Source organism: Misgurnus anguillicaudatus, chromosome 20 (genome assembly GCF_027580225.2).
Source record: "Misgurnus anguillicaudatus chromosome 20, ASM2758022v2, whole genome shotgun sequence".
Taxonomy (NCBI): domain Eukaryota; kingdom Metazoa; phylum Chordata; class Actinopteri; order Cypriniformes; family Cobitidae; genus Misgurnus; species Misgurnus anguillicaudatus.
In genome coordinates this window covers 22,546,246-22,573,372 of record NC_073356.2, presented here as the reverse complement: position 1 = coordinate 22,573,372, position 27,127 = coordinate 22,546,246, and the positions used below count along the sequence as shown (strand labels likewise).

General features: G+C 39.4%; 1 protein-coding gene and 3 non-coding genes across 9 annotated transcripts; all 4 read right to left on the bottom strand.

Annotated features, from left to right (window-relative positions):
* Positions 1-900: 900 nt before the first annotated feature.
* Positions 901-26,832, bottom strand: pum1 (pumilio RNA-binding family member 1). Of its 6 annotated transcripts, none has more exons than XM_055219797.2 (22): positions 26,673-26,832; positions 13,251-13,564; positions 13,098-13,166; positions 12,899-13,004; positions 12,627-12,814; positions 12,351-12,520; positions 11,211-11,454; positions 10,820-10,916; positions 10,632-10,733; positions 8,674-8,816; positions 8,440-8,578; positions 7,719-7,844; positions 7,344-7,634; positions 6,942-7,178; positions 6,088-6,355; positions 5,606-5,735; positions 5,360-5,494; positions 3,939-4,076; positions 2,920-3,045; positions 2,710-2,831; positions 2,382-2,574; positions 901-2,249 (listed from the first exon to the last, which is right to left on the bottom strand). In XM_055219797.2, exons 2-22 carry the CDS (start codon positions 13,551-13,553, stop codon positions 2,118-2,120), a joined length of 3,459 nt encoding a protein of 1,152 aa, XP_055075772.1. In that variant the 5' UTR covers positions 13,554-13,564; positions 26,673-26,832; the 3' UTR covers positions 901-2,117. The 6 variants fall into 6 exon arrangements, with proteins under 6 accessions (XP_055075772.1, XP_055075773.1, XP_073714422.1 ...); XM_055219798.2 differs by having other exon boundaries at positions 7,344-7,610; XM_073858321.1 differs by having other exon boundaries at positions 12,627-12,805.
* LOC141351638 (small nucleolar RNA SNORA5) lies at positions 3,179-3,313 on the bottom strand. Its single transcript, XR_012359912.1, has one exon. It is a non-coding gene; the product is annotated as a small nucleolar RNA SNORA5 (small nucleolar RNA).
* On the bottom strand, positions 4,723-4,859 carry LOC129412714 (small nucleolar RNA SNORA5). The gene has a single exon (XR_008633816.2). It is a non-coding gene; the product is annotated as a small nucleolar RNA SNORA5 (small nucleolar RNA).
* Positions 5,820-5,956, bottom strand: LOC129412716 (small nucleolar RNA SNORA5). The gene has a single exon (XR_008633819.2). It is a non-coding gene; the product is annotated as a small nucleolar RNA SNORA5 (small nucleolar RNA).
* Positions 26,833-27,127: the final 295 nt, after the last annotated feature.

Here is a 27,127-nt window from a genome sequence, read left to right as displayed (position 1 = left end):
ATGTTAATATATCTTTCCAATATTTGGCTAGTTGTACGCTTATAGGTGCGATACCTTAAGACTAGCCTACTTTATTATTTGTCAGCTTGGTTACTGGATAGCATGAGGACAGCTTTAATCTCTTTTTCATAAACAGACACAATCTTACGTCATTTGTTGCAAATCGTTTGTTGGTTAAGGTATCGGTTTTTAAAAACCATGGTTATTTTGTGGTTACCATGGTTTTAAAACCATAGTTAAACCATGGTTTTGCTGATGTAATCAATACACCAAAAAACAAACATGCTTACTACACTTTTACCACAATAAAACCATGGTTCATTTTTTTTAAATGGGGTTATTAAACGTATGGTTAAAAAATCAAAATCATTACGATGTACCGAAATGTTGTTCAATTAAACTTTTAAACACACTGTTCTTATCTCAAAAATATGCATTAACCAACATCAATTTTTAAAGTTATTTCAAAAATATGTTTTAGGTGTTTGTTTTGTCATTGACCCATTTGCCTTGAAATTTTATCTATACTGTCCCAGGGACCTCTTTTGGGGCTTAAATCTGGCAGACAATTTTATCCAAAGGGACTTACTGTACAAGGTTTACATTTGATCAGTGTCCACTTTGGAACCCTACATTATCTGGATTAAGATAAAAATGCTTAAAGCACCATTCACTGAACTTCTGCGACACAACAAATTAAAATAATATGCAAACTTATCACTGCATTTTGCCCCAAAGAAATAATTTTCTAATTTTTTTTATTAATTTTTAATTAGTTGCTTGTATATTTTATATGAACTTCAAGTGCAGTTTTCAAATGATTTTGTAGAATAGCTTCATCAGATCAGAAGAATGGCCCAATGACAAAGCAAGCACATTAAAAAGAAAGAGTCGAGACAATTTTTAAATTTTGAATTTTTTCATTGTTGTTTCAAAATAAAGATCACACATTGTTTAGAGACAATCTACAACTGGAGTTACAAAAAATAGTTGCCCAGGCAGAAAGCACACACAGAATCTGTTACCTATACACATTATGGTTACAAGTGTGCCTGCATAAAGAGAATCATAGGAAATATACACAAGGCTGTTTAAATATACACCGGAGAAGTGTTCCAAATCAAAAACCAATGGCCAGTATGTTACAATCACTTACAAGTAGACAAAAGAATGGCAAATCTGTACACACCTCTGACTCGGACCCAGGGCAGTCTAACGCGTCACACACACACATACACACAAACGCGCTTGCTGCTACCTGCCCTAGAGCGAGAGAGGGACTATAAAAGACCTTAAAAAAAGTAAGGGATGAGTGGAGGTGATAAAGGGGTGGCTGGTGAATGGCTAAAAGCAGAGTGCGCATTTTCTCTGTTCTTTGTACATCTATGCAGTAATAATCCAAAGGGCTTCAAAACCAACAAAAATTTTGATATTACAATTTACAATATATATAACAACTCATAACTCAAAAACCACAACCAAAGAGGTGAGAATTTACACTGAAATGCACAAGATTTTTTTCCATTGTCGCTTTTCTCCTCATACCAAAAAAGGGCTGTAGAAGCAAGTCCACATTTACATTAGCGAAGGTTTACAAATGTACAATTATACAATCAGAAGTATGTATTCACTACTGGGGAAGATTATAGATACAGATTGGACATCAAAAACCAGAAAAACTACAAAGTTTTATATATATATTTATATATATATGCAAAGGTCTACACCAAGTATGCACTAAATAGTTTATAGAAGCAAGACCAAAAACGTCTCCCATGCTAAATGTCTGCGTGTTAGCAATCAAGTGTTAGCAATAATGTGTGTTATGAAAGAATATGCACGTTAGAAAGGTGTTGCTGAGCAATAAAGTGGGTTTGCACAAGCCTATATGTTCCAAAGCGGGATAAATCAAATATTCTTTCATTACATACATACAGGACCAAAAAAAGGACCATCATTTAGGTAGTAGAGTGTAAAACAAGATATTCGAAAAGAGAGAGGAGACAAAAAAGGGCCACGGTGACCCACAGATGATTTTGCGATGATGGGAAGGTTTCGAAAATCTCATCCAGACCTTCCTATGTTGGGTGTGGAAACATCCTAGTAATGGAAAAGCTTTACAAGATGCCATTCGGGGGAGCGCAGAGCGGGCCGAGGTCAACGCCGTTCTTCATGTAGTACTTTTCTAGTTTGGCCAAAATGTGCTTTCCATACGTGTATTTTCTCAGCGTTGCAATGTGAGGCCGGATCTACACAGAGCAATAACATGTATTATTCACACACAATGGTCTTTAAACGCACAAAATTCTTTTCAGAAAAGCCACTTTCACACAAAATAGGAATGAAGCATAAAAATGCTGAAATCGAAATAGAAGCTGTACCTTGTGCATTACAATCTTGCGTTGTGTAGGCTCAGCAACATCAATCATTTTCTGCACAACGTAGTTGGCGTACTGGTCCTTCATCATGGTGTATAAGGCACTGTGGGGCCCGTCCGCCATACTGCACACCTCATCAATCAGCATCGCCCGCTCCGCACGCAACGAGTGGGTCACACACTTTTCCACCACATTACTGAGGAAGAAAAAACATGTATGCCCCAAATATGAGACGTTTTCCAGTGGCCTTTTCCGTCCTCATGTTAAAAGAATATTTTTAATTCAATACAAGTTTAATGATTTGTATATATGCACTTATGTTTGTAAGCACCTTGCAAACTTATGCTGGCTGAGCCCCAAAACATTTCCTCGAATTTCCGAGACGATCTTGCTCTTGTCTTCTGCGCGGCCGTGCTCCAACACATGCTGAATTACATAATTCCCATACTGATCCTAGATAGTGAGAGAAATGGTTAAGATGAGCACAATGGATGAAAACTACTCCTAGGTTCATGAAAAAAATACATTCTTCATAAATTACCTGGACCAGCTGCTCAGTGTGTTGATGTATCTCCTCCAGTATAGGTAAGGTCTGCTCAGGCAAGCAGTGCTCCAGAATACGCTGGATCACCCGACAACCATATGGGTGTGTGGAGAGAGCAAACACCTGCACAATACAATACAGTTATTAATTATAATGTATTCAGTTTTTGTACATTTTAAAACAAGCAACACCAGGCAGCTCTTTTTTAAGTTTTAACACACGAATATTACACAATGAACACACATACGTTTTTTTTTTATGTAAATAGTCTGTTTTCTGTTCCCAGTATCCACAATAAGAATGTGGGGCCCATTGACTACATATTTATGTTGCAGCCATTTTGGCCAGTGTAGTCCACTTAAAAGGCAACACTGAATTTGACAAAGCTGCAAATGTAAAAATAGACAGAGACCTGAGATTGAAATGTATAATGCTGCAATTGTCTTTAATTGGAAAAATGAGACAGCCTCCACTTTAAAGGAAAACACCACAGTTTTTCAATATTTAACTATGTTCTAACCTCCACCTAGATGAATAGTATACATATTTATCTTTTTTCAATGCGTGCACTTCTAATCTTTGTACAGCACTTCTCGAGTGTGTTAGCATTTAGCCCATTCATTCCTTAGGATCCAAACAAAAGTTTTATTTTGTGCCACCATACTCCTCATCGTGTAACTACTCGTGTAACAGTCTTTAAATAGGGAAAACATTGAAGTGTTTGGTGGCTTCGAAATTCATCCCTTTTTGGAGCCATAGGAATGAATGGGGCTAGGCTAAATGCTAATACATTCACGAGGTGCTGTGCAAAGATTAAGTGCACGCATTGAAAAAAACATAGGTGTGTATTAATTCGTCTAAGTTGAGGTAAGAACATAGTAAAATATTGAAAAACGGTGGTGTTTTCCTTTAAGCAAATCACACAAAAACGTCCCAGGGGACGCAGACATGAGCACTTTAATTCAAACATATAGCAATTCAAACTGCTGAACAGGTTAGCTGCCATAGAGACCCACCTGCCCTTTGAAGGCATCAATAATGAACTGAAGAGCGTGAGGCTGAACACATTCAATACACTTCTGCACCACATGGTTGCCATTTTGATCTTTCACACACTTTAACACGTGCCCGTCAAGCTCCCGAACCATCTCATTCTGTAAAAAAACAGACATGTTTATTGTTAAAACTGTCCGATATATATAATCTTCACCATTCATGTAGATTAAGTTAATTATTTTGGTCCAGTTTCACAGACAAGGTTTAGATAAACCCAGGATAAAGCGTAACATTGTACATTTGCTTAACATTGTTTTGTCATGTTTTTTGAAGATACCTTAAAGGGACACTCCACTTTTTCGAAAATATGCTCATTTTCCAACTCCCCTAGAGTTAAACATCTGATTCTCATCATACTGGGATCCACTCAGCTGATCTCCGGGTCCGGCTGTACCACCTCTAGCATAGCCCAGCACAATCCACCGAATCCGATTTGACCACCAGCATCGCGCTCAAAAATAACCAAAGAGTTTCTACGCGATATGGCGTTATATTCTCATTCTGGCGTAATAATCAAGGATTTTCCTGCTGTAACATGGCTGCAGGAGGCGCAATGATATTACGCAGTGCCTGAAAATAGTGCCCTGCTATAGAAAGTGATCAAAAGGACTATTTTTGTGCGCTGCGTAATATCTGGATGACTATTTTAGCTGGATGAACCTACACAAACACAAGGGTTTAACCCATTATTGATGCAAGAGTAAACTGAATAAAGTAGCTATGTAGGTATCAGTTGAGTTAAATGTTTGTAAGTAGTTTGATTTCTGTCCCCAGAATCCACTTTATAAGAACATGGGGCCCATTACTACTTATTTAATGTTGCAGCCATTTTGGCCAGTGCAGTCCACTGACAAGGAAACACTGAATTTGACAAAGCTGCGGGTCAACAGATAAATTACAATTTTCTGTCGTTCTTCCTACACGATGTAACTACAGAAGAGTCAAGTTTTAAATAGGAAAAATATCAAATCTCTTTCGTTATTTTTGAGCGCGATGCTAATGGTCTAATTAGATTTAATGAATTATGCTAAGCTATGCTAAAAGTGGTAGCGTCAGACCCTGAGATCAGCTGAATGGATTCCAAAACTGTAAAAATCAAATGCTTAACTCTAGGGGAGCTGGAAAATGAGCATATTTTTTTAAAAAAAGTGAAGTGTCCCTTTAAACATGCATTTTAGTCTAAGACTAGGCCTAAGCCTTATCTGCAAAACAAGGCCATAAAAATCTTTTACATCATTACAAAGTCCCTTCACACACCATGTTACATTATATATTCTCTAAAGGCTTTTACTTTTTCCATACTGGCCTAGTTGAAGCAATTAATATAATGTAACATCAATGGATATGGGATTGCATAGAAGACTTGGATGTGCAAACATACAATGACTTGTTGGTCCGATGGGATGAACTCCAAAGCTTTCTGGATCACTCTGCAGCCGTACATCTGCAGGGCCAGAGATAAAACATGGCCCCGGATCCTCTCCGCCAGCGCCAACTTTTGATCAAGACTGCCAAACTAAACACAGAATACAAATGGACACTTAAGCCTTACTGACAATCTCTGTGTTTGTGTGACCTCGGTCAGAAGCCATGTGTAACGCTGTGAATTATTAGAAGTCAATCTTACCTCAAAGAACTTCTGGATGACATAATTTCCAAACACATCGACCATGAGCTGGTAGGCTGCCTGTAAAATCTCATTGAAGACCAACTGACGCTCGGCAGGACTTGCTCTCTCTAATTTCAGCTGGATGAACCTACAAAAACACAAGGGTTTAACACAATATAAATGCAAGAGTAAATTGCATAAAGTAGCTATGTAGGTATCAGTTGAGTTAAAGGTTTGTACGTAGTTTAATTTCTGTCCCCAGCATCCACTTTATAAGAACATGGGGCCCATTACCACTTATTTAATGTTGCAGCCATTTTGGCCAGTGCAGTCCACTGACAAGGAAACACTGAATTTGACAAAGCTGCGGGTTAACAAATAAATGTTTGGAAACAAAATTAACTAACTAATGTACGCTTTGATTAATATAAAAGATTTCCACCAATAGCCAAAGCTGTAACATCATAACATTTGTGTGCTATAATCAACATCTGCATTACCTGGAGCCATGCTGGTCCTGAGAGAACTCCATGACGTGTCCTGCAATCTCTCGAAGCTGCAGGTTGGGGTAGCGGTTGTTTCTGAAGTCCTCAAGCAGACGGCTGCGCCCCGATGGCATCACATCGGACATCCCGTAGCGTAGCCGCGACGATGGGAAGAGCTGGCTGCTGGGACTGAAGAGAGACGAGCCTGTGGTGGCATTGCGGATCTTGGCCTCTGCTCCTGGAGCTGCCGAGATGAAACGTCCACTGCCATTGGTCAGCCCACCTGAGGGGGAGGTGCCACAAAGTTAATGGAAAATGAAAATCTCCTTTTAAACACATTAGCGTGTTAAGAAAGCCTTGAAATTAGGCAAACTTATCTTTCCTATTTTAAGGTACTCTTAACTCTTTCCCCACCAGCGGTTTTTTTTTTTTAAGTTGCCAGCACCAGCATTTTTTATGATTTTCACAAAAGTTTAAGGCCTTCCAGAAAATGTTCTTCTTTAAATATATAAACATACTATATATCAAACAGACTGTCTGCTTTCAAAAAATAAAAAAATGTTTCATCCTAACTTCATTTGTTCTCTTTTTATCTCAAATATGGGTATGTTTCTTCCAAAACAATAATTAATGAAATAATTGCGTTTTTTATAAAGGACTTTTGATGGAGATCAGATTCAGAGCGACCATCAAAGCATACACAGAGTTTGAACTGTATGCCTAAATGTTATGAGTTGGGTAAGAGTGCCACCTGGTGGATAATGGAGGAAATACGAATTGCCGGAAAAACTCGTCATTGGCAGGAAAGCGTTTTCTCTTAATTGACGAGTAAACAGCCAATTGCTGGGAAAGTGTTAATATAAACTCACCAAAGTTCAGACTGCTTGAAGATCCATGTGTTGAGAGCGAAGGAGGAGGGGTAAGAGAATGGGAGGGGCCTTGGTTAGGAAGTGGCATGCCAACGGGGCCAGGGGAGGAGCTAAAGCTAAGGCCATTATAGAACCCCCCATGGCCAATAGGGGTGAGGCTACTGGGTGTGCGCTTGTACAGATCAGAACTTCCCGTCAGAGAATCTCGACGTGACCCGCTAGAACTGGAATTAGGCACTGTGAACAAAACAAGATACAAAGTTATATGCAAACTATTCCTAACCAGACTGAGCACATCATTAAATGCAAATGAATTTCAGAAAGAATATCATTTTTGTGAAAATTACAATTTTATATATGCAAGATATTTGTTCGCTCATGACTCAATTTGAGGCTACACACCTGCTGTGCCAAAACCTCCGAGTGTCGCCCCGAGCGTGGCTCCCAGAGAAGACGAGGGGTTGCCATTGAATCCAAGTGAAGTGCTACCTGGCTGGGCAGAGCCTTGTGAAAACAGTGAAGAGCTTTGTGAGGATGAGTTTGGGGAGCCACTCCCATAAAAAGAGCTCCCGCCCAAAGCACCACTTCCTTGCTGTCCAGGTCCTTGCTGAGAGCTCAATGCACGAAAAGCCCCGCTAGCTCCACCTCCAAGACCTGCATTAGCACCACCTGCAGAGGCAGCAGCAGCCGCAACTGTAAAATAAGACATGATATCCAGAGTAACCTTGATTTATTTAAGATAAAGCATGAAAGGCAGTGCCGAGCTTAAATGTGTACCTGCTGATGGGCTGATGATAACTGATGCTGGGGCCATAAGTCGAACTGGGCCACCACGACCCCCTGTATTTACCACAAGAGCTCCTGTCTGGTCATAATACGCAGCTGGGGCCAACATTGGGTAGCCTGAAAGACCACAGATACATCTCAATCAAATATTGAGTTGAATTTAGATGGTTTTAAAGGTGCAGTGTGTACATTTTAGCGGCATCTAGTGGTAAGGTTGCGAATTGCAACCAACGGATCAGTCCACTGCTCACCCCTCGCTTTTGAAATGCATAGAGAAATTACGGTAGCCGCCACCGGAAAAACATGTCATCGTCGGAGACAACTTAGTAAAAAAGGTTTGTCCGTTAAGGGCTTCTGTAGAAACATGGCGGCACAAAATGCCGACTTCCACGTAAGGGGACCCTTGGTGTATGTAGATAAAAAGGTCTCATTCTCAGGTAATAAAAACATAACGGTTCATTAAAAAAGGCCTTTATACTCCCCTGAACATATAGTTTTGTATATTATTTTGCATTTCTGTCAAGAGATCCTTCTAAATATTACACACTGCACCTTTAAGCAGTGCAGATTCAATCACTAGTGACTGGCAAGTTCTTGTTCTGTTGGCATTGACCACATTGCTCTATACAGCAATGCCGAATTAGGTGACCTTCAATTTCATGTTTTTTTTTGTTTTTTTTTGTGCGCCATTAAAATTTCGAGAATCCCTTACCAGGTACCCCAGCTGCAAGACCCTGCCCAAAAGCTAACGCGGAGTTCACAGCTGCTGCAGCTACAAGCTGCTCTGTCTGCTGACCCTGTTGTCCCTGGCTAGGAGTCAATGGTCTTTGATTACCACCTCCACGCATCACCTGGGGACCAAAATGGAGAGCAATGATTGGCTGCCGCACTTATTGCAGCTACACTGCTGACTTTCAAAGAAACAACCGGTTTGCTCAGCTCATACTTGCTGTTGGTTCTGCTGATTCTGTGCAGCTGACTGCTGGTTGGCAGAGTTGGATTGGGTGGCGGCCTGCTGCTGGAACAGATTGGCAGGGTACACACCCCATGGAGTCACACCATAGTACGGAGGGGGCATCACGGCTGGACCTGAAACGCACAAAAACACCTTTTTATTTTAGATCAAGAGCAAACGCACATGGTTTCTGAGGAGTCTTTGATGTAATACAGACAGTAGTTCTGAATCAGAAGTGGCAGCAGTGCCTTTGTACTGTGATTCAAGCATCTAAGTAGGGTGTGTTTGTGTGCGTGGCTTAATCAAGCAATCTACATCAATCCTAGAGCTAAAGCTTAACTCCTTGGGGTACACGGTGCAAGCTCCAGCATCATGAATACTTCTCATCCCTTTCCCATGCTTAACAAAACACCTTTAGCAATAGACTGGTCGTGCAGCAGTGACTAGGAGAATATTCTCAGATTGTTTTTCCTAAAAAGCAGTTAAAATGCAAGTACTGTCATTGCTCAAGTACAAAGAAACAAGCCTCTGGCTATTACACCTGCTGCACTGATGCAGTCTATGATGTTGCTTTCACTTGTAATGTATTTGTATATTAAGGGTGGAGCGAGTATGCATTTAGAGAGTTTTGTATTGTGTAAAAAATTATTGGTTTCCTGTCAGAAACTATAGCAGATAATGCTTGGAAGTCTTATAAGCTGCAATAGACAATATGGGGATAATTTACACAACATTGTTTCAACCGAAACTAGGAAAGTGTTTATGTGATTTGGCTGTTCACTTACACACCAATAGAGTTGTAAAGAAGGGTTACAAAGTGCACGCATTTGAAAATGTCGCCTTGTCGTCTCTGTGTAAACAAAGAAAATGCGAATCTGTGATAATGGTAATTCAATCTATAGGCATGCGCGGGTATAACCAAAACAACAATGGTGGCTTACAGGACTGTGCTGCTCAAGATCCTCTTTAAAGGGACAATAAGTAGAATTTACCCCCATCTAGTGGTAAAATTGTATTTTTGATTCAAACAAATAGTGCTCTCTAGCGCCTCGCTTTTTTAAATGCATGTTGCGACTACGGTAGCCGTTATGTAATCACTGATCTCCTTGTGCGTCTCAGCTAGTTCACGTGTTCTGAATGAAACGGGGTGGTAGGCTAGTGCCTTTTGTCCCTCTCTGCTATTATAGTTTATCAGTATGGCGGAAAGGCATGGAAGCCTCCTTGGACTTAACCGTTCAATGTAAATAAAGAAAATTAATTCTAAGCTTACAAAGAAAAGTCAGTTCACTGGCAGAGGTCATTTGGCACAAACAAGAACATATTTATGAATAAAGACATTGATTTTTGATTAATAAAACACTTAAAACCCTACTTACTGTCCCTTTAACAAACTTTACGAAATTAGATGCTTTACAGTCCAGGGTCTTTCGTAATTAAAAAAAAAGATCTCTGGCAGCTTCACTTTTCACCAATGGAAAAGAGCAAACGGGCGTCGTCCATCTTTTTTTACAGTCTATGGTCCATCTATACAAAACATGTCTATTGCAGTATTGACTTTGTATGTATCGCTCTGTAGAAGATTGCATAATGTGCAAAGAAAGTGTTTCTTTACAAAGTAACATCGCCATCTACTGGCCTGCCACAAGTAATACAGCATTTTCAGTTGTGTTCGCATATCTGTGTAAATGCAGATCATTGTCGCGTAAATTTAGCTGTAAGGCCAAAGTGTGGTACCTTTTTTTGCGTACACGGGGTTCCGTGTACAGTGCGAATGAAACAATTTTCGTCCTCAGAAGAGTGCGTGCATACTGTACAATGTAGGCATTGTATAGTGTTGCTTTTATTCATTTTTCCTTCTTATGCTATTCTTAATATTCTTTTATTGTCATTTTTGAAAAGACAAACAGAGCAAAAGATGAAACACATCCATCACAAATATGAGATCTTACCAAGTGTGGCAGCAGCGGCGAGTCCAGCAGCGTACGGGTCGGTGCCGGGTGGAGCCGCACTGATAATATAAGGGTTTGGTACAAATGCAGCCTGGGCCAAACCTAACACAAGAACCCGCGAGAAAACAAGTTACAGTAAAAACCACTTGCAGATTTCAAACTTTGGTTCACAACAAATCAGCACTCACCGATGTGTTGTTGTTGAGCTGCGGCGAGAGCGTACTGCTGCTGCTGCTGGGCTGCGGTGAGCTGTTGCACTGCCAAAGCACTGTTCCTCTGAAACAGCTGCAACACATGCATTTATTAGGCATGAAACAGACCAACTTTGAATATTTAGATTTGATTACGTTTAGAAACCGTAAGCCCACGAAGGCCAAGATGCACATGCCAAGTTCATTTTAAGATTTTTCACAACAAGTGAAAATCTGGCCTTAAACAGTTAATCATCCTATACAACAGCTTGTAAACACACAAGGATTTATTATATCACTCAGCAAAAGATGATTTAACTGAATGTGTGTCCTTGAGATTGCACAACATTTCTGGTGGTTTACTAAAGCCTGTAACAGATATATTTACCTGCTGAGGAGAATTGTAGTCAAACAGGCCGACAGTAGCAGCTGTGGAGTCAAGAGGCAGCTGGCCTCCAGTGTAATCAAACTGCAAAGTCTCCATGGAAACGGATTCCATGGGGTCCAGGGTCACATTCTGGGTTTCAACGTTTGAGAAATCCTCTGCTGGTTTTGGCCCGACAACACCAGCCAGTTCTGGTCCACCCAACTCCACCTCTGCACCAGGCGGAGGGCAGTTACCAGGAGTACGACTGAGGAAACAACAGTTTGGTTTTTAAATATAAATTTAATTTAGTAAAGGACACAAAAGCAGGGTTCCCACACCTTAGTCAACTTCAAATTTAAGGACCTTTCAAGGACTTTCCAGGTCCAATACCCTCAAATTCAAATGTGGGGACACATTTCAAGTAAGAACAAGGTTACATCGTGTTACCTTTTAAGATGCATTGTTACAGTTCCCTTTCGAGGGAACTTGCACTGCGTCACTATGGTGACAATTTGGGGACACCTCCAGGGGTAAGTGCGTTTGAATGTGTATATTAAATTCAACCAATGGTGAGGCTTAACGACAAAGATAGGGTGACGCGGGAGCTAGGAAGTATATCGCTATCTGAAATATTGCCAAAGACAGCGTTACAGGGATGCAGGAAGTATGGCAAGGGAGACGCAGCGTCTTGTTCCCTTCTCAGGGAACAACATTTACATACATAACTCGAGACGTTTACATGTGTCAAACACAACCATGCAAAAAAGCATTTTGGTATGAATCAACATTCGCATACAGAAGATATAAGCATTTAAAGCAAACACTTTAACACGTGTGCTTAAAAAGTCTAGAATTGTTATGATATTATCCTACACTACACAGGGAATAATATGGATTTTTTCTCAGGAAACTTCTTGCATAAAATAGATTCAAGCACTTTCAATAACCTGTATCTATGCATGTATATTTTCAAAAACTTCCCAGGGCTTTAAATTTTTTCCCCAGATTCACAAACTATCAAGGATTTTAAGGACCCGTGGGAACCCTGCAAAAGTGTGTCTATTAATACAATGTCTTTTATTCTAGTATTAACTTGGAACCAAATGTTTGACATTTCTATTTATCAGATGCATAATCAAACAATACTTTAATGGCGTTTACCCGAAATCCTTGATGTCCACATCGAGCCCGTTCTGATTGGGCAGTCCGTTTGGGTTATCCAAAACATCCGGCTCTGTCTCCTTTAGTTCCTTCCTCTCAGGGTCAAATGTTGTTTTGGGTTTTGGTTCCACCCTTTTCTCAGGGTCATCAGTCTCAGAATCTCTTGGACCCTGACAGAAACCGAGGTGAAGATTAAAATAAAAAGCCATAAGGACTTTGGTTGATATAACAAAGCAAACTGTATGTTCATGCTGATGAATATGATAAAAGACTCACAAAGGCTCCTTTGCGTAGACAAGAATCCATTTTCTCAGCAGGTGATGAGCTTAAAACATACTCCACCATAGAAACTCCTAATCCTCCGCTCTCGGAACGTGGAGACAGTACGGATCCAGCCTCACCGACACCGTGGAAGCCCTGACCCGGTCGACGCTGCACCATGATTGGCTGGGAAACTGAATGATCTAAATAAGTATTACAAAGGTAACTACTAAATTTGTCTAAAAAAAAGTATCTCGCCTTATGAATAGATTTTCATGCACACATACCGGAGGTTCCCCAAGCACTATCCCTCCACTGGTCCAGAAAGATCCCTTTTGGTCCGTCTTTCCCTGAATCATCCGTTTCCCAGAACTTCTTCCCGGTAAGGAGCTGCTACAAAGCAGGAACATCATTCCCAAACATTAAAAGAATATAAATATATAAATATAGTATGGGATCAGGATGATAAAAGAAAGGGACTCTCACCTCTCCCATTGCTCGGCCTTCCAGCGCAAGTGCCTGGAAATCATGGTTGAGCTCATCCATCGATCGTACCTGTGTAACAGACCATGCAGTTATTACACTTAAAGCTTAGCAGGCTCTTTGATGCCAACCTAATTATTTCCACAAGACTTCTACCTGGTTGTCCGCATGCATGTTGTCACCGGTCGGCCAGCGGTGTTTGCAATTGTTGTAGCCGGGCTGGTCACCATGCTGTCGTTGGAAAAAGTAGTCCACCATGGCATCATCTTGAGAGCGGCCGGCTCCCTGTGTAGGGGGAGGGGCCTGCGGAGAAGGGCCAGGTTGGGGGGTGTGGCCCGCAGCACTCAGCACCACAGGCATGCTAGGTATTAGCCTGTCAGGGGGAGGCAGTCTCAGGTGGGGGCTGAACGAATCCTGCCAGAGCACAGCTTTCCTCTTCAACACACACGCTACGCTCATTCCACCAGAGACTGTAACATAACACAAATAAAACAAGTGAGTTTGGGCTTGTTAAGTTTGGGCATCCCCCCTAAAAGAGCATGATGATGTTTATAAATATTAGGGATGTTAACAATTCTTCGATTAATTGTCGATAAGAATTAAATCAATTAAACTTAACGATTGTCGAAAAAGCAAGCACGTGTGTCCGGCGCCTGCGCAAAGCACATACACAGCTGGCGAAACAACTAACCAAGCGCGAAGAAGTTAAACTAGCCATGATCACAATGATGCTCGATGTAAAACTTAAATTCTGTTAAGAAACTGTTAAATGTAAACTGTAACTGATTGTCGTTACACTCTGAACGCCCACAACATATATCATTGATCATCTTTATTGACTGGCTGAGGCGCTACACGCTAAACACTCTTGCGGGTTTTCTAATGGAAGGTTGAAGTCTTCATAATATAAGCATCTTTGCTGAAAGTACGCTGCAGGTCTAAAGCTGAGGTGACGACGGGAAAAGTGCCCTTTGTGTGCTTCTTGGACATAATTACAACAAGTGTTGTATCAATGACTCGAAAAGCGAGGTGAACAACTAGAAAAATAACACTTCATGATAATGAAACTTTTATTTTGTCATGGACGCACAGACTTTCATCCGACTGTTCGGAGTGCCCGTTATGCATGGAAAACACAACTTTTAATTCTTTCACTCAGTGTCATGTATGAGAGGCGCTGTCTAGGGGCTTCACGCAGAGAGAGAGAGAGCGCGCGCGTGCGTGCACAAGAGAGGCACCACCGAGCGCTCACAACAACAAATGAAGCTGTTTTAAATGAAAATAAAAATGTAAATGTTGCGACCATTGTTGATTTTGTGTCGCACACAAACAAATAAATGTATGAGAAACACTGCCGGGAGCAGAAGACTCCATTATGCGAGATTAATGTAAACAGCGTGACGCGTCGACGCATTTTACGCATGACGATGTATTTTCGTAGTTGACGTAATCAATGACGTCGACGCGTGGTTGAAGCACTAGGACAAACTATACTAAAATAGCTCGTTTCGTCCCTACGTTGTCTCAGACGATAACATGTTTGTCCTGTGGCGGCTACTATACGCGTTTTAGAATTGGGGTGAGCTGTTGGTTGCAATGTCACAATCCCACCACTAGATGACGCTAACATTAACACACCACCTTTAAAGGAACAGTATGTAAGAAATTTATATCAATTAATCATAAAATGGCGCTGATGTGTCACATTAAGAAATAATTTTCATTTCAAATAATTATATCACTGACAACAGTGGTCTGGCCAGGATATTGTCATTTAAAATGTGGAGTTGCAGCCCTCAACTGATGTTTATGTTGTCATGTTTTGTATTGGCCACCAGTTGTGTGATTGCAGTACCAGTTTTAGCCACAAGTTTTGTGATTGCAATACAAGTTTGGGCCACAATCCTACATACTGTTCCTTTAAATATCTGACACTGAAATCTTTTTTGGTGGGGCCAGTGAAAATTTTGGCAGGGCAAGTGAAAACCTGAACCCTGCAAGTCATACAGAATCTACACAATACGAACTGTTCTTCTGAACTTTCAGTAATATCTAGGGCCCTATAAAATCCGTTTTATTTTTTCCCAAATTCCGTTTTATTTTTTCCCAAATTCCGTTTTCTCCGTTTTAATTTTTGCAAATTCCGTTTTATCCGTTTTAATTTTTGGCAATTATATTTTTTACCCTTTACTTTTATTTTAGTCATAAAAAGAGTGTGCCTTTTAATGTTAATGATTAAAATGTAAATGATTTGGGGGAAAAACTGGATAACAGGATTACTTTTAATGACTATAAAAGATGCATTTACACACACACAAACACACGCGCGCGCACGCGCACACACAACTCAATTCAATGCATTGTTTTTTTTAGTGTTGTTGCAGGAGGAGGCTACAACAAGGTGTCAACGCAGTGGTGCCTTCAGAAGTGCCTTAAACACATCAATCCAGCGGAACGCGATCCATATTTTATACACAATCGCTTGAAATGCATATAACTTTACAAACATACACAGGATAGTGATCTGACTTAGGACAGCATGAGCATGCAGCTCTTTTCACGTGCGAGCGAAAGAGAGACAGAGAGCGGCGCCATGATGCAGATGATTATATTTTAAATGCGAGGGATAGTTAGTTTGCCTCAGCTCGTTTGAAATGCATAAAACTGAACAAACATACACAGGATAGTGATCTGACTTAGGACAGCATGAGCGCGCAGCTATTTGCACGAGCGAGCGAAAGAGAGACAGAGAGCGGCGCCATGATGTAGATGATTATATTTTAAATGCGAGGGATAGTTAGTTTGCCTCAGCTCGCTTGAAATGCATAAAACTGAACAAATACATGAGGATTTGTGTTCGCACTTTGGACAGATGCGTGAGCGCGTGCACATGAGAGAGGTACAGTGAGACAGACATGGATGAGATAGTGCATGTATCTTTGCGCTCACCGTGAACAGAGTGTTGACTAAACTTCCAAACTAACAGTTCTCCGGTCACATAAAAGTCATGTGAGACCTGCTCGGAACTAAGTGCTTAGCGTCGAATTTCTTAATTTTTTCGCTGACGAAAGCAGAGTCGTGGAGAGCCGCTTCACCATGGTTTCAGTGTTTTGGAGGAGGTCTGAAACGACGGGAGGGGGCGTGTCGCCCAGATTTACTTCCCCCCGTCTGCATTTCCCACAGACATACGTTCGTCTCCCACACAAAAACATAATTTTATTCAAAATATGTAAAATTCCGCGAAATTCCGCGTTTATACTAGATTCCGTGTTAATTAGCCAATTCCGCGATTCCGTCCGCGATTCCGTGATCGCGGAAATTATAGGGCCCTAAATATCCCAGTTAAACAGTTGATCATTACAACACAGTACGCTTTTTGTAAAAGCTCAAAGGGAAAACCACAGGTGGATGTTCTAGTTAATCAAGCAGAGCAAGCCCGGCAAAATTAGTCATTCTCATTCGAAATCTGTTATCGTGCTTCAAGAGTCAGGACAAGAGAGGATTTCCCCTCAGAACAATTCAATAGAGCATTTGCCTTGTTCTTAAAAATGTCAAAATATTCTCTTGTAGTACAAAACCTTAGGATTTTGATTTCTCTCTTTGCCTTTACATAGATATGTGTATTTTTCTATGAGGTCTCGCTCCGGTCCTAACAGCGCAATGTGCCTTCACACATCACCATCAAACAGTGTATACAACAAATATCTATTTTAGACATTACATCTTCATGCCGAAAGTTTATTATTGCATGCGTTTTAAATTTTTTTAGAGTAATTTTTGTGGGAACATGGTATACATTTTTACAAATGGCTTATCTGCGAAGTTCATAATTGTTTTTTTTTCATGTGCCCTAATAATCTTTTATGAAAGACACACATTTCCTCCCCTCTTCAAAACAATCTCTCTTTACTTCCGGTCATAGAGTATGGAAGGTGGACGGGGTCCGGGAAAAAAAATTAGCGATAGCAATTAACAACTAGGGATGCACCGATAGAATTTTTTGTGCCGATACCGATTTAAACAGACAACTGATACCGATACCGATATTAAACACTTGTATACAATACTATACAGTTGGTCTATTAGCTAGTTTATTTCTGCATCAAATTATTTTACTGAACATGGATTGGATCTAATTAACATTCAACTGACCAACATATTAAGAGAGGCACAAATTCAGCTAAAACAAATATAATAAGACAGCATGACAACCTTCAAAGGTGGTTTTTGCTATTCAGCATTTATTTTATTAACACTAGGGGTGGGAATCGCTTGGACCCTCATGAATCGATTCAGAATCGATTCTTAGGGTCCCGATTCAATTCAGAATCGATTCTTGACGTACTAATTTGCATATATGTGACGTCATTACGTCACATTTGCGTTAATGTTTGCGCTTTTGCTACTAGTCTCTGAACTGTCATATGCTGTACTTTAATGCAACTAAGAGATAAATAATGTCATTCTTATATACATATATGTCCTGTTTCTGTTGTAAGACATTAAAACCAGTAAAAATAGTAATTAAACGTGACATATTAATTCTATATGTTAACCGGAATTAACTTCCACGAACTGACTAACGTTAAGCGTCTAATCATCATCATTATACACAGTGATTGGCAGTATTACTGTATTTATATAATGCAGCGCACCCAGCAACTGAATAACAAACTATGTGCATATTTTTAGAGAAGTATATTCATGTTATATCTAAACAGTCAGCGGATGGTTTAGGGCAGGGGTGTCCAATACGTCGATATCAAAGGCAATGCCGGTAGATGGCACATAACTGCTGCTCCTCGCGCGAAATTGTCATTATGGTCTTTTAGAGTAATTGTGAAACACGCAGGTCTTTTTGAGTTGCTACGCCTTTTGTCTCAAATGTGTTTGGCCAGGCCACTGCAGCTCAGTCGTCTTTTACTTCCACAATTAACAAGGATGCGCATTCTTGTTTCACGCAGGAGTTGATCCACGCGCACGGTGTCTGTGTGTGAGCGAGCAAACGAGAGAGGGAGAGAGGCAGCGTAGCGCTTATTTGGATGCTTCTGATAATGTTGTAATTTTCTAGTTTGTTTCACTAAACCGCATCTCCGCTATTTTAAGGAGTACTCGACATGTACTCAAGGATTTTTTTAAAACTCCTCAAAAAGAATAGAGAGATAAGCAGTATAGTCCTACAAGCATTTAAAGTGTTCTTTCTCGTCTGCTCTTGTAAGCTCCGCTATGTGCTCGTGCAGTGCGCGCTCTCTTAAGTTGTCCGTGTGCATCACCGCTCCCCTAGTTGAGTTCCGCCTTTTGGTTCTGATAACGTCACATTATTATTTTGTAAAATAACATTTAAGAATCAATTCTTGACATTTGTGAATCGATTTAGAATCGGCCCACGCCCGAATCGCGATTCATCTAAGAATCGATTTTTTGTCCCACCCCTAATTAACAACATTAACTCATTTTTTACATATAATGGATTTCTTTATGCAGGTAATTAATAAACAATTGGTATCGGCCTTTCTCGTGCTATTGCCGATGGTTTCAAATTCATCAAAAATCCGCCGATAAATATCGGCGGCCGATACATCGGTGCATCACTATTAACAACACGACCCAACTTCCAACGATCCAATAAATTCTCGGTGGACGAATTTAAATCCTACCATTTTTTTTTCATTTCAGAAGCCGTTTCACCTGGATATATACGTCACCATGGGGAAAATAAGACAATCGCTACTTCTGTTGTTTCATGGAGACTATAACCTTTCATTTTACTTGCAGCTGCTTTTGTCCACGTACATCCAATGAGTGCAGACATACACAGCCTGTCATTTAACAGAGCAAAGATCACTCGTGTCTTAAACCCAATTAATTTATCAATAATATTTAAGAAAAAATTATTCTCTGCTCTTGACTGAAGAACTGTTGTACTTTATAAGAATCAGTGGGTATTGTACACAGTGAAGACTGTGGAGTGTTTTATTTTATTTTTATTAGGCTCTTATGTTTAGATTATATTCAGTAATTGAAATGCCTTATTTTCACAAATGTCACTTTAGTCGTTTCATTAAAATTTGACTGTCTTTTGCTGCAAAACCCTTTCCACTCCACAAAAAATTTGGTCAATATCCTAATTTATACCACGGGTCTGTTGAATGATGTATTCTGATTGGTTGAGAATGTTCCACGGGTATACATTATTTTTCGATAACCGCACACCTAACTTGTCAAATGTTTTAAAAATAGTCACCAGAGCAATGTTTGTGGTAACCGTGGTATAAGCGGAATAATTGACTCTGGTCCTTTGAATTATTCGAAAATAATGCACACCCGCAGTGTAACCCCACTCGTCAGACCGCATTACCACCTTGGTTGACAATTTCTTATAATTCAATAGCCCGTTGTCAATTATTCCTTATACAGAAAACTCTTAAAACTTTAACCTGTAAAGCCGACCGATCCACGTGGGTGAGCCGACGTGTTTTTGTTTGCAAACTATTAGGTTAACCATATATTATATTGACAAAGAACAGCATAAACATTTTCATGCTATATATCATTACAAAGATATTTGATATTTGAGTGTTCACAAAATAACAACCATTTGCAGTTTTAGCACACAAACATTAACATATTCTCCATCATTTCCATCTGTTTTTCTATTTTAACAAAAATTCTCTGTCATCCATCATTATGGTCTACTATGGCGAAGGCGCACAGAATCTGATCCGTTATGAGTCTGACGTGCAAAATAAGCCCACATACACGATTCATTTATAACAAAGGGCTAATAAATTTAGTGTTTTACAGCCTTACCCTTTCATTTTTGCGTCATGTTCTCCTCACGCATATGTTGTCTGTAATCAGGTACAGTATACAGTCTTCCTGTCGTGACCCACATTCGCTATTTGCAAAACATTGTTGATGTGCCTACAGTATACAAGTATTATGAATGCATATTTTGAGGATAAAAGTTTATCATTAGTAGTAGTTTGCTGCCAGGATGCTTTCCACATCGTCCATCACTAAATGAATGCTGGAGCCATTAACACGCGATAGAGATAAATCACCTCCATTAATATGAATGCTTTCTTTGATCATTTCACAACGACTGCGAGTATGTTTTTATGTAAAACATTTAGTATTTATCATGTAAATAGTTGTCTTTTTCATTTATAAAGGTTTCATAATGACATTAAAATAAACAGAGCACACAAATTACAATCATTAAGTAAATGTTTCTAATTTAATTGTAAATTCCTAATTTTTTTAAACATTTAACAAAAAGGTTTAGTAGATACATAAACTGGGTAATAGCCAAATATAAATAAATCATTTATATAGCCTCCTCTACCCAATTCAACATCATTAGGATAGCAGGGGCATTTGGAGCAGCCCAGTGGCCATATTTGGAAATGTGTCATGAGCAAGAAAAAAGCTTACACAAGCCTCATTTTTGTGAAATCAAGCTGTGGCTTTGAGACCATTGCTTTCTGGGTTGTATGAGGCATCTACTATATATAAAAAAAAACACAAATATATTTTGTTCATAACATTTCTGTACCACTATACTTAAACATTTATAACACTTCTTTTGTCTATAGGTCAAATATACTAGTCAACAATTGAAGTGGATCAAAGTTGTTCAAAATCAAAGTTGCCCTAAGACAAGAACAGGTTGTGGTTATGACAACTTATAAACAGTTTTGATCCACTTCAAATGATGACTAGTGTAGTTTAGGTGCGGCAAACATTTTAGCATGTTCATGCCAATTTCATGGTTTGTGCTAAAAGTGTGAGGGGTGGCACAAGTTCACCGGGTAAAAAACGTTCACCAACATTCATCCAATTCTTCTTCTGTGCACTTAGGATGACAAAGAATTGGCATGGCATTTAGCAGATTCTGCCAACAAACTGGCATTTGTGATTGGCCAAGGTATTTGATGAACGTATTATAAGTGCCAAGAGCATTCGATTAAAAACATTGTCATTTTTGAAGGTGGTAGTGGGGTTTAGCGGCTTTTGCATCTAAGGATTTGATAACATTAGTTAATGCATTAGCTAACATGAAGTAACAATGAACAGTGCAGTTATTTATTAATCTTAGTTCATGTTAATGACTAGGGCTGGGTATCGATTCAGATGTTACAGATCGAATCGATTTCAATTCACAAGCTATCAAATCGATTCGATTTCGATTCCGGTTCTCAGGCCGGGTTTTATATTTGATTCAACTGAATGAATATAAATTAAATACAAATACTATATTAATAAAAAAGAACAGTGAACAACAAATAAAAAAAATTAAAAGTCACAACACTATCGTCGTCATCTTGCTTGCGAAATCTAAAATGCTTCCATACCTCTGACTTTTTATATGAAGGTGGCATCAACGTCGATAAAGCACCTGAAACCGCCATTTTAAGCACTGAATGAATTACAGGCTTGACTCTCGCTACTTGGTAACATCGTGCAAGGCAAAAAAGAGGGTGATGTCTAGTGAAGAAGACTAGTAATTAGATTAACGTTAATCTTACATTCAATGTTTGCGGAAATAAATATGACAGAAAAAAATCGATTCTGCTCTTTAAGAAACGATTTTGAATCTAGCACGTAAAAAAACGATTAATCAAAAAATAGACTTTTTTGCCCAGCCCTATTAATGACCATTAACTAACATCATCAAAGTTAATAAATGCTTGAAAACTATTGCTCATTGTTAATTCAAATTAGCTTAGCTAATGTATGTACTAATGTTAACAACAGTGAAGTGTTACTTAAGCAATATTTCCTTTTCTTTATCTAAGAGAAAAGAGTTGAAAAACTATGTATAATATGCCATACTTGTATACATTCCTATAAACAGTCTTTCTTTCTTTCTTTTCTTTTAAACCCTTATACCAGCTTCCTGTAAACAGTCTGATAACACCCAAACAAAAACTAAGCAACTGAACAAAAACCTAAACAAAAAGCAACTGGTGTTATCTATTGCTCTTGTTTTTCATTTGAATTAGATCTGAGCTTTTAATAAAAAAAAAAATAAAGGAAATATGATACTGTAGAGGCAGGCCATCACATGCAGCTAAATTAATCCTGACTAAATAATCCTGAGATTGGTGGAATCTCACCCTAAAACTGTGCCAGAGAAGCTGGCAGCACTGATATAACATAACCTTCTGGAATTAGGAGCGTATTTCTAAAGTAGAAAATACTAGAGCCATAACTACCTATTCATAACTTACGTGTAAAAGAAACTGCTTACCAGGCACTAGAAGCGCTATAAATATTGTTTACATTTAAATGAAACTGGGTTTTACCGTAAACTGGAATAAAACAAAAAAGAGGAATTTACACATGCAAGACATTTTAAGTCTGATGTTAAATGTGTACTCAGTTTGTCAAACCACAGAAAAATGTGGTCTTGATTAATCAATTTTCTTAAAAAAATCCAGATAATTTACTAACAACCATGCCATCCAAAATGTTGATGTCTTTCTTTGTTCAGTCGAGAAGAAATTATGTTTTTTAAAGAAAACATTCAAGGATTTTTCTCATTTAATGGACCCCAACATGGCATAGTATTAATGCAGTTTAAAATTGCAGTTTCAACGGAGTTTCAAAGAACTCTAAACGATCCCAAACGAGGCATTAGGGTCTTATCTAGTCAAACGATTGTCATTTTTGACAAGAAAAATTAAAAATATGCACTTTTAAACCACAACTTCTCATCTATCTCCAGTCCTGTGACACGCCAGCGCGACCTCACATAATAGCGTAATGCCGTGGCAAGGTCACGTGTTACATATATGAAACGCACATTTGCTAATTAATTAGTAGCATTCCATATACAACAATGTCGGAACGGTCCTCTTTCTCTAGGGGTGTAACGGTACGCAAAAATCACGGTTCGGTGCGTACCCCGGTTTTGAGGCCACGGTTCGGTTCATTTTCGGTACAGTAAGGGAAAAATGCAAACATTAAACTGCAGGTTGTTTACTATAAACTTTTTTACAATTTGTTTACACTTTTTAAACACTTTTTTATTAAAATAAAATATATATAAAATGAAAAAATAATAAATAAAATACTACTGCAAATTCAATTGCTGAATACATTTATGAACTATTAGCCAACATTTTTGCCACCAAACATTTTCTGTTTTGATTTATTTTGGATTGTTTAACTCACAGTATTGAATTGGCTATGTACCATCTCTGTATATAAATAATATTACTGCTCTATGTGTAACTGCATATTAGCAAGCAACATGATGATATACTTATTATACACTCCTTTTGAGATTAGTGAGTTGCATACATAGCCATCTTTGATCTTTTGCACGTTTCTCCTAATCTTTGCTTGTGTTGTCAATGTAAGCTGTGATTTAAACTAACGAACCCCTCCGCAGCTGAGTAAGACCGGGTTACAGCTCTTCTCTGTCCCGACCAGCTGATCGCATTGTGACAATGATATGATTGACGTGAGGTGCAGATGAAAAATCTGATCACGCACTCCTTATTCTCGCTGTCACAGAAAGCGCGTCTCATGATTGCGTAGCAACGAAAGACGTGCATCCTCTCACGCACTTTTGAAAGAACAAAACAGCGCGTTGACACGCTTTTAACATGCGCTTTTAGACACGACACGTAAACGTTTACATCAATAATCAAACGAATATACAACTAAGTAAATAAAAATCTTTCTGCGGGCCGAATTATGTTATATGTTTGACAGAAGACTTGCGCTGAACACGGAGACTTCCGCCACTTAATATGTTCGTGTGGAAACCCACGTATTGTGTTCCACACAGGCGCACATAAAAGATTGCATTCAGCCTTTCGATGCACGTGTGCATCGTGCCGAAAGCCATGAACAGAAACGGTCCGTTACGAATACACGTACCGTTACACCCCTATCTTTCTCCAAACTTATAAACACTGGGGCGTAGTTTCGCATACGTCATCCGTGCCCTCTTGATGTATTGCGTGAGGTCGCGCTGGCGCGTTACATGACCGGAGATAGACGAGAAGTTGTGGATATTTTTCATTTTTCTTGTCAAAAACGACAATCGCCTCGCCAGACAAGACCCCCACGCCTCGCTTGGGATCGTTTAGAGTCCTTTGAAACTGCATTAAAACTGTTAAGTGTTGGGGTTCATTAAAATGAGAAAAATCCTGGAATGTCTTCATGAAAAAAAAAAAAACAATTTCTTCTCGACTGAACAAAGAAAGACATTTTGGATGACATGGTGGTGAGCAAACCATCTGGACTCTTCAAGAAAATGGACTAATCCTTTAATCACCCACCCAGCCAAATCTGTATGATGAAAAATGGCAATTAAATAAGTTATCAAAATCTTGGAAAAATAGGCCGGATTCTCTCAACTTTCAAACCTTTCAACTTTGAACCTAAATGGATGCTAATGATTGTGTTGCTTGGTGGCTCCAGTGCATCAGAGTCATGATTTTAGGCCGGTCTAAAAAATTATTAACTTAGATATGGAGAAAAACTGTTTAACGACCTAACGATCACAATTTAGTACTATACAGTTCACAGTCTTTGTAATGTGTTTCATCAGCTGGCTTGAAAATCATGTGTTGGGATAATGGTAGAAATAGTTAAAGTTCCCCGAGAAAAAAAACATGGTGACTCAAACTGACCAGTTAACCTACTAAGAATCACTTTTTAAGAAAACCAGGAAAAATTCCCAGATGTCCAAATATAGGCAAAACAATGTATAGTGCCAAATTCCTGATCATTCCATACAGCTCCTATTTTAAAATGTGGGCACGTTTCTTCATGTAATTATCTTCTTTATTACTACACACTGCTGTTATTTAACAAAAACTAATTTCAATTAAAATGGATATGGTTAGATGTACAGTTATTGATGAGTATCACTGCCAAAACATAAAAAGAAATAACCATAGTTGCCAGATATAATAGTTGATGTAGGCTAATCGAATGCTTGTATATTGTTTTTATACACATCAGCCAGTTGTCTACTCTCTGACAAGACATCAAAGAAACTCGTGTGAGGCCGCCCATCAGAAAAAACATGGACATTATAATTACAATGCACACAAATTACAAATCTGCACAAGATCTCACTTGAGTATAATCCTGCACACAGAGATAATTTAAGGCTCTTGGTTAATTCTTGGATAGAAAATTGGGTAAAGCAGTACACAGGTTAGATAAACAGGAATAAGAACACCACACACTTGGAATGCTGAAAATTCCACTTCCAAAGGAGACAATTCATACCACACTTCTATATGATTAAAAGTGCAATAAACCATCACATAAACAACTAAATGTTTTAGCGTTCAAGTTCAGTGTCACGATATGACAACCGATATGACATTAATGACTGTTTATACGCGAGTTTGTAGCCCTAAAACGTGTGCCATCCAAACCAATTTCCCTGAAATGTTTCCAAAATTGGGAGACTAAACAATTACCATTTAAGCTTCACAGCACCAACTGCCCATGGAAGAAACTTATTCTAATTTCACACCGGTGACTATGAAATAAAATCCCACCACTAGAACAAGAAAAATTCCCCCAAGTGCATAATCATCACCAAAACTCCCCTTAAACAAACACCCCCTCCCCTCTTTTCATTGAAATGAAAGCCAGTTTGGCTTCTTCTGACATTAACATCACAGGTACTGGCAGTATCCAAACCTACGTCCAAATGTATTCATTTCTGGACTTATAGGCACCTTCAGAGTCATGCCTGAAAACTGCACGTGCAGACAACTGTGTTATCCATGCTGACTTTGAGACAAAGCTTTTTTGCTCATGGATTTAATGTTACAGGCAGTTTTTCATGCACCTAAAGTCTGACCAGGATCGCCATTACACGGGCCTGATCGCCAGAGAGAGACCCGGAAACCAGCTTTCGGTAAGCTCGGGTGGCTGCATGCACACCTCCCGGAAGTGTGTTAACCATGACCAAAGCATGCGTTTCTATCATGATAACACAAACGTTAATCGTGACGATCGCTTTTAAATGGTTTGCGTCTCTCTACGAGCAAAAGATGTCACCTGTATTGAACTCACGAGGCGGTGCAGAGAGCCACCAACAATGTAATACATGAACCCGGTGACATCAGATGGTCATAAAAACCAAACCGTTTGTTTGACTTTCTACCTAATAAACATGGAAACGGCGATCGGTGAGGGCGGAACTGTCTCGCAAGGCTTTGATGAAACGTTTAAACGACTGTTACACGGCCCGGTCGCAAAAATAACGTTAAGCTGATTTCCAATCAAACCCAACACAAACATTCACGTGCGATTCAGAGACCAGATCGCAAAAACGGGTTAAAACGGTACCTTTGAGTCCACGAGCCGGCTCTGCGCTAATCTACAGGTCCCGTTAACAAAAGGCCCGAACCGTCTGGACAGGAAGAGCACTACAACGGGAGGAAGACCCGGGGAGAGGAGGGGGAACCGCTGCCTGCCAATAACGCCCTCGAAATCACTTACTACGCCATAAAACGCCAAAATATAAACGTACAAGAAGCTAAAATGCGTCCCAATGAGCACTCGGTTTCATAGCGGAGGGTTACTCACAGGTGGAGGATGCGGATGGTGACGGATTTCAGCCCCGGTTCGCAGCTGCTCCCTAGCTTTCACACCGACAACATGGCGGCTCGATCCAAGCAGACGCGCGCGGGTCATCATGGGTAGAATGAAAACGAGCGCGTGCGGTTCATTGCGCCAAGAGGGGAGTGTCGCCCTTTGTTGTGCTCGAGACACATACAACAATACATGTGTTTTACAGGCGCTCTTAATGTATTTATTATCGTTTTAGTGAGGCATATGCCTAGAGTATTTCTGTTATATTATAGCAACAATTTTTGTATTTATGGAGGCTTTGTAAAAGCATTTAAGTGAGGTCCACTACACCAAATTAAGTATTTTTGTGTAAATGTTTACGTGTTCAAAATTACTAAACGTAAATATAACTAAAGCATTGCTTTTAATGTGCAACTACATAATTGTCTTAATAAGCAGAGGCACCATAT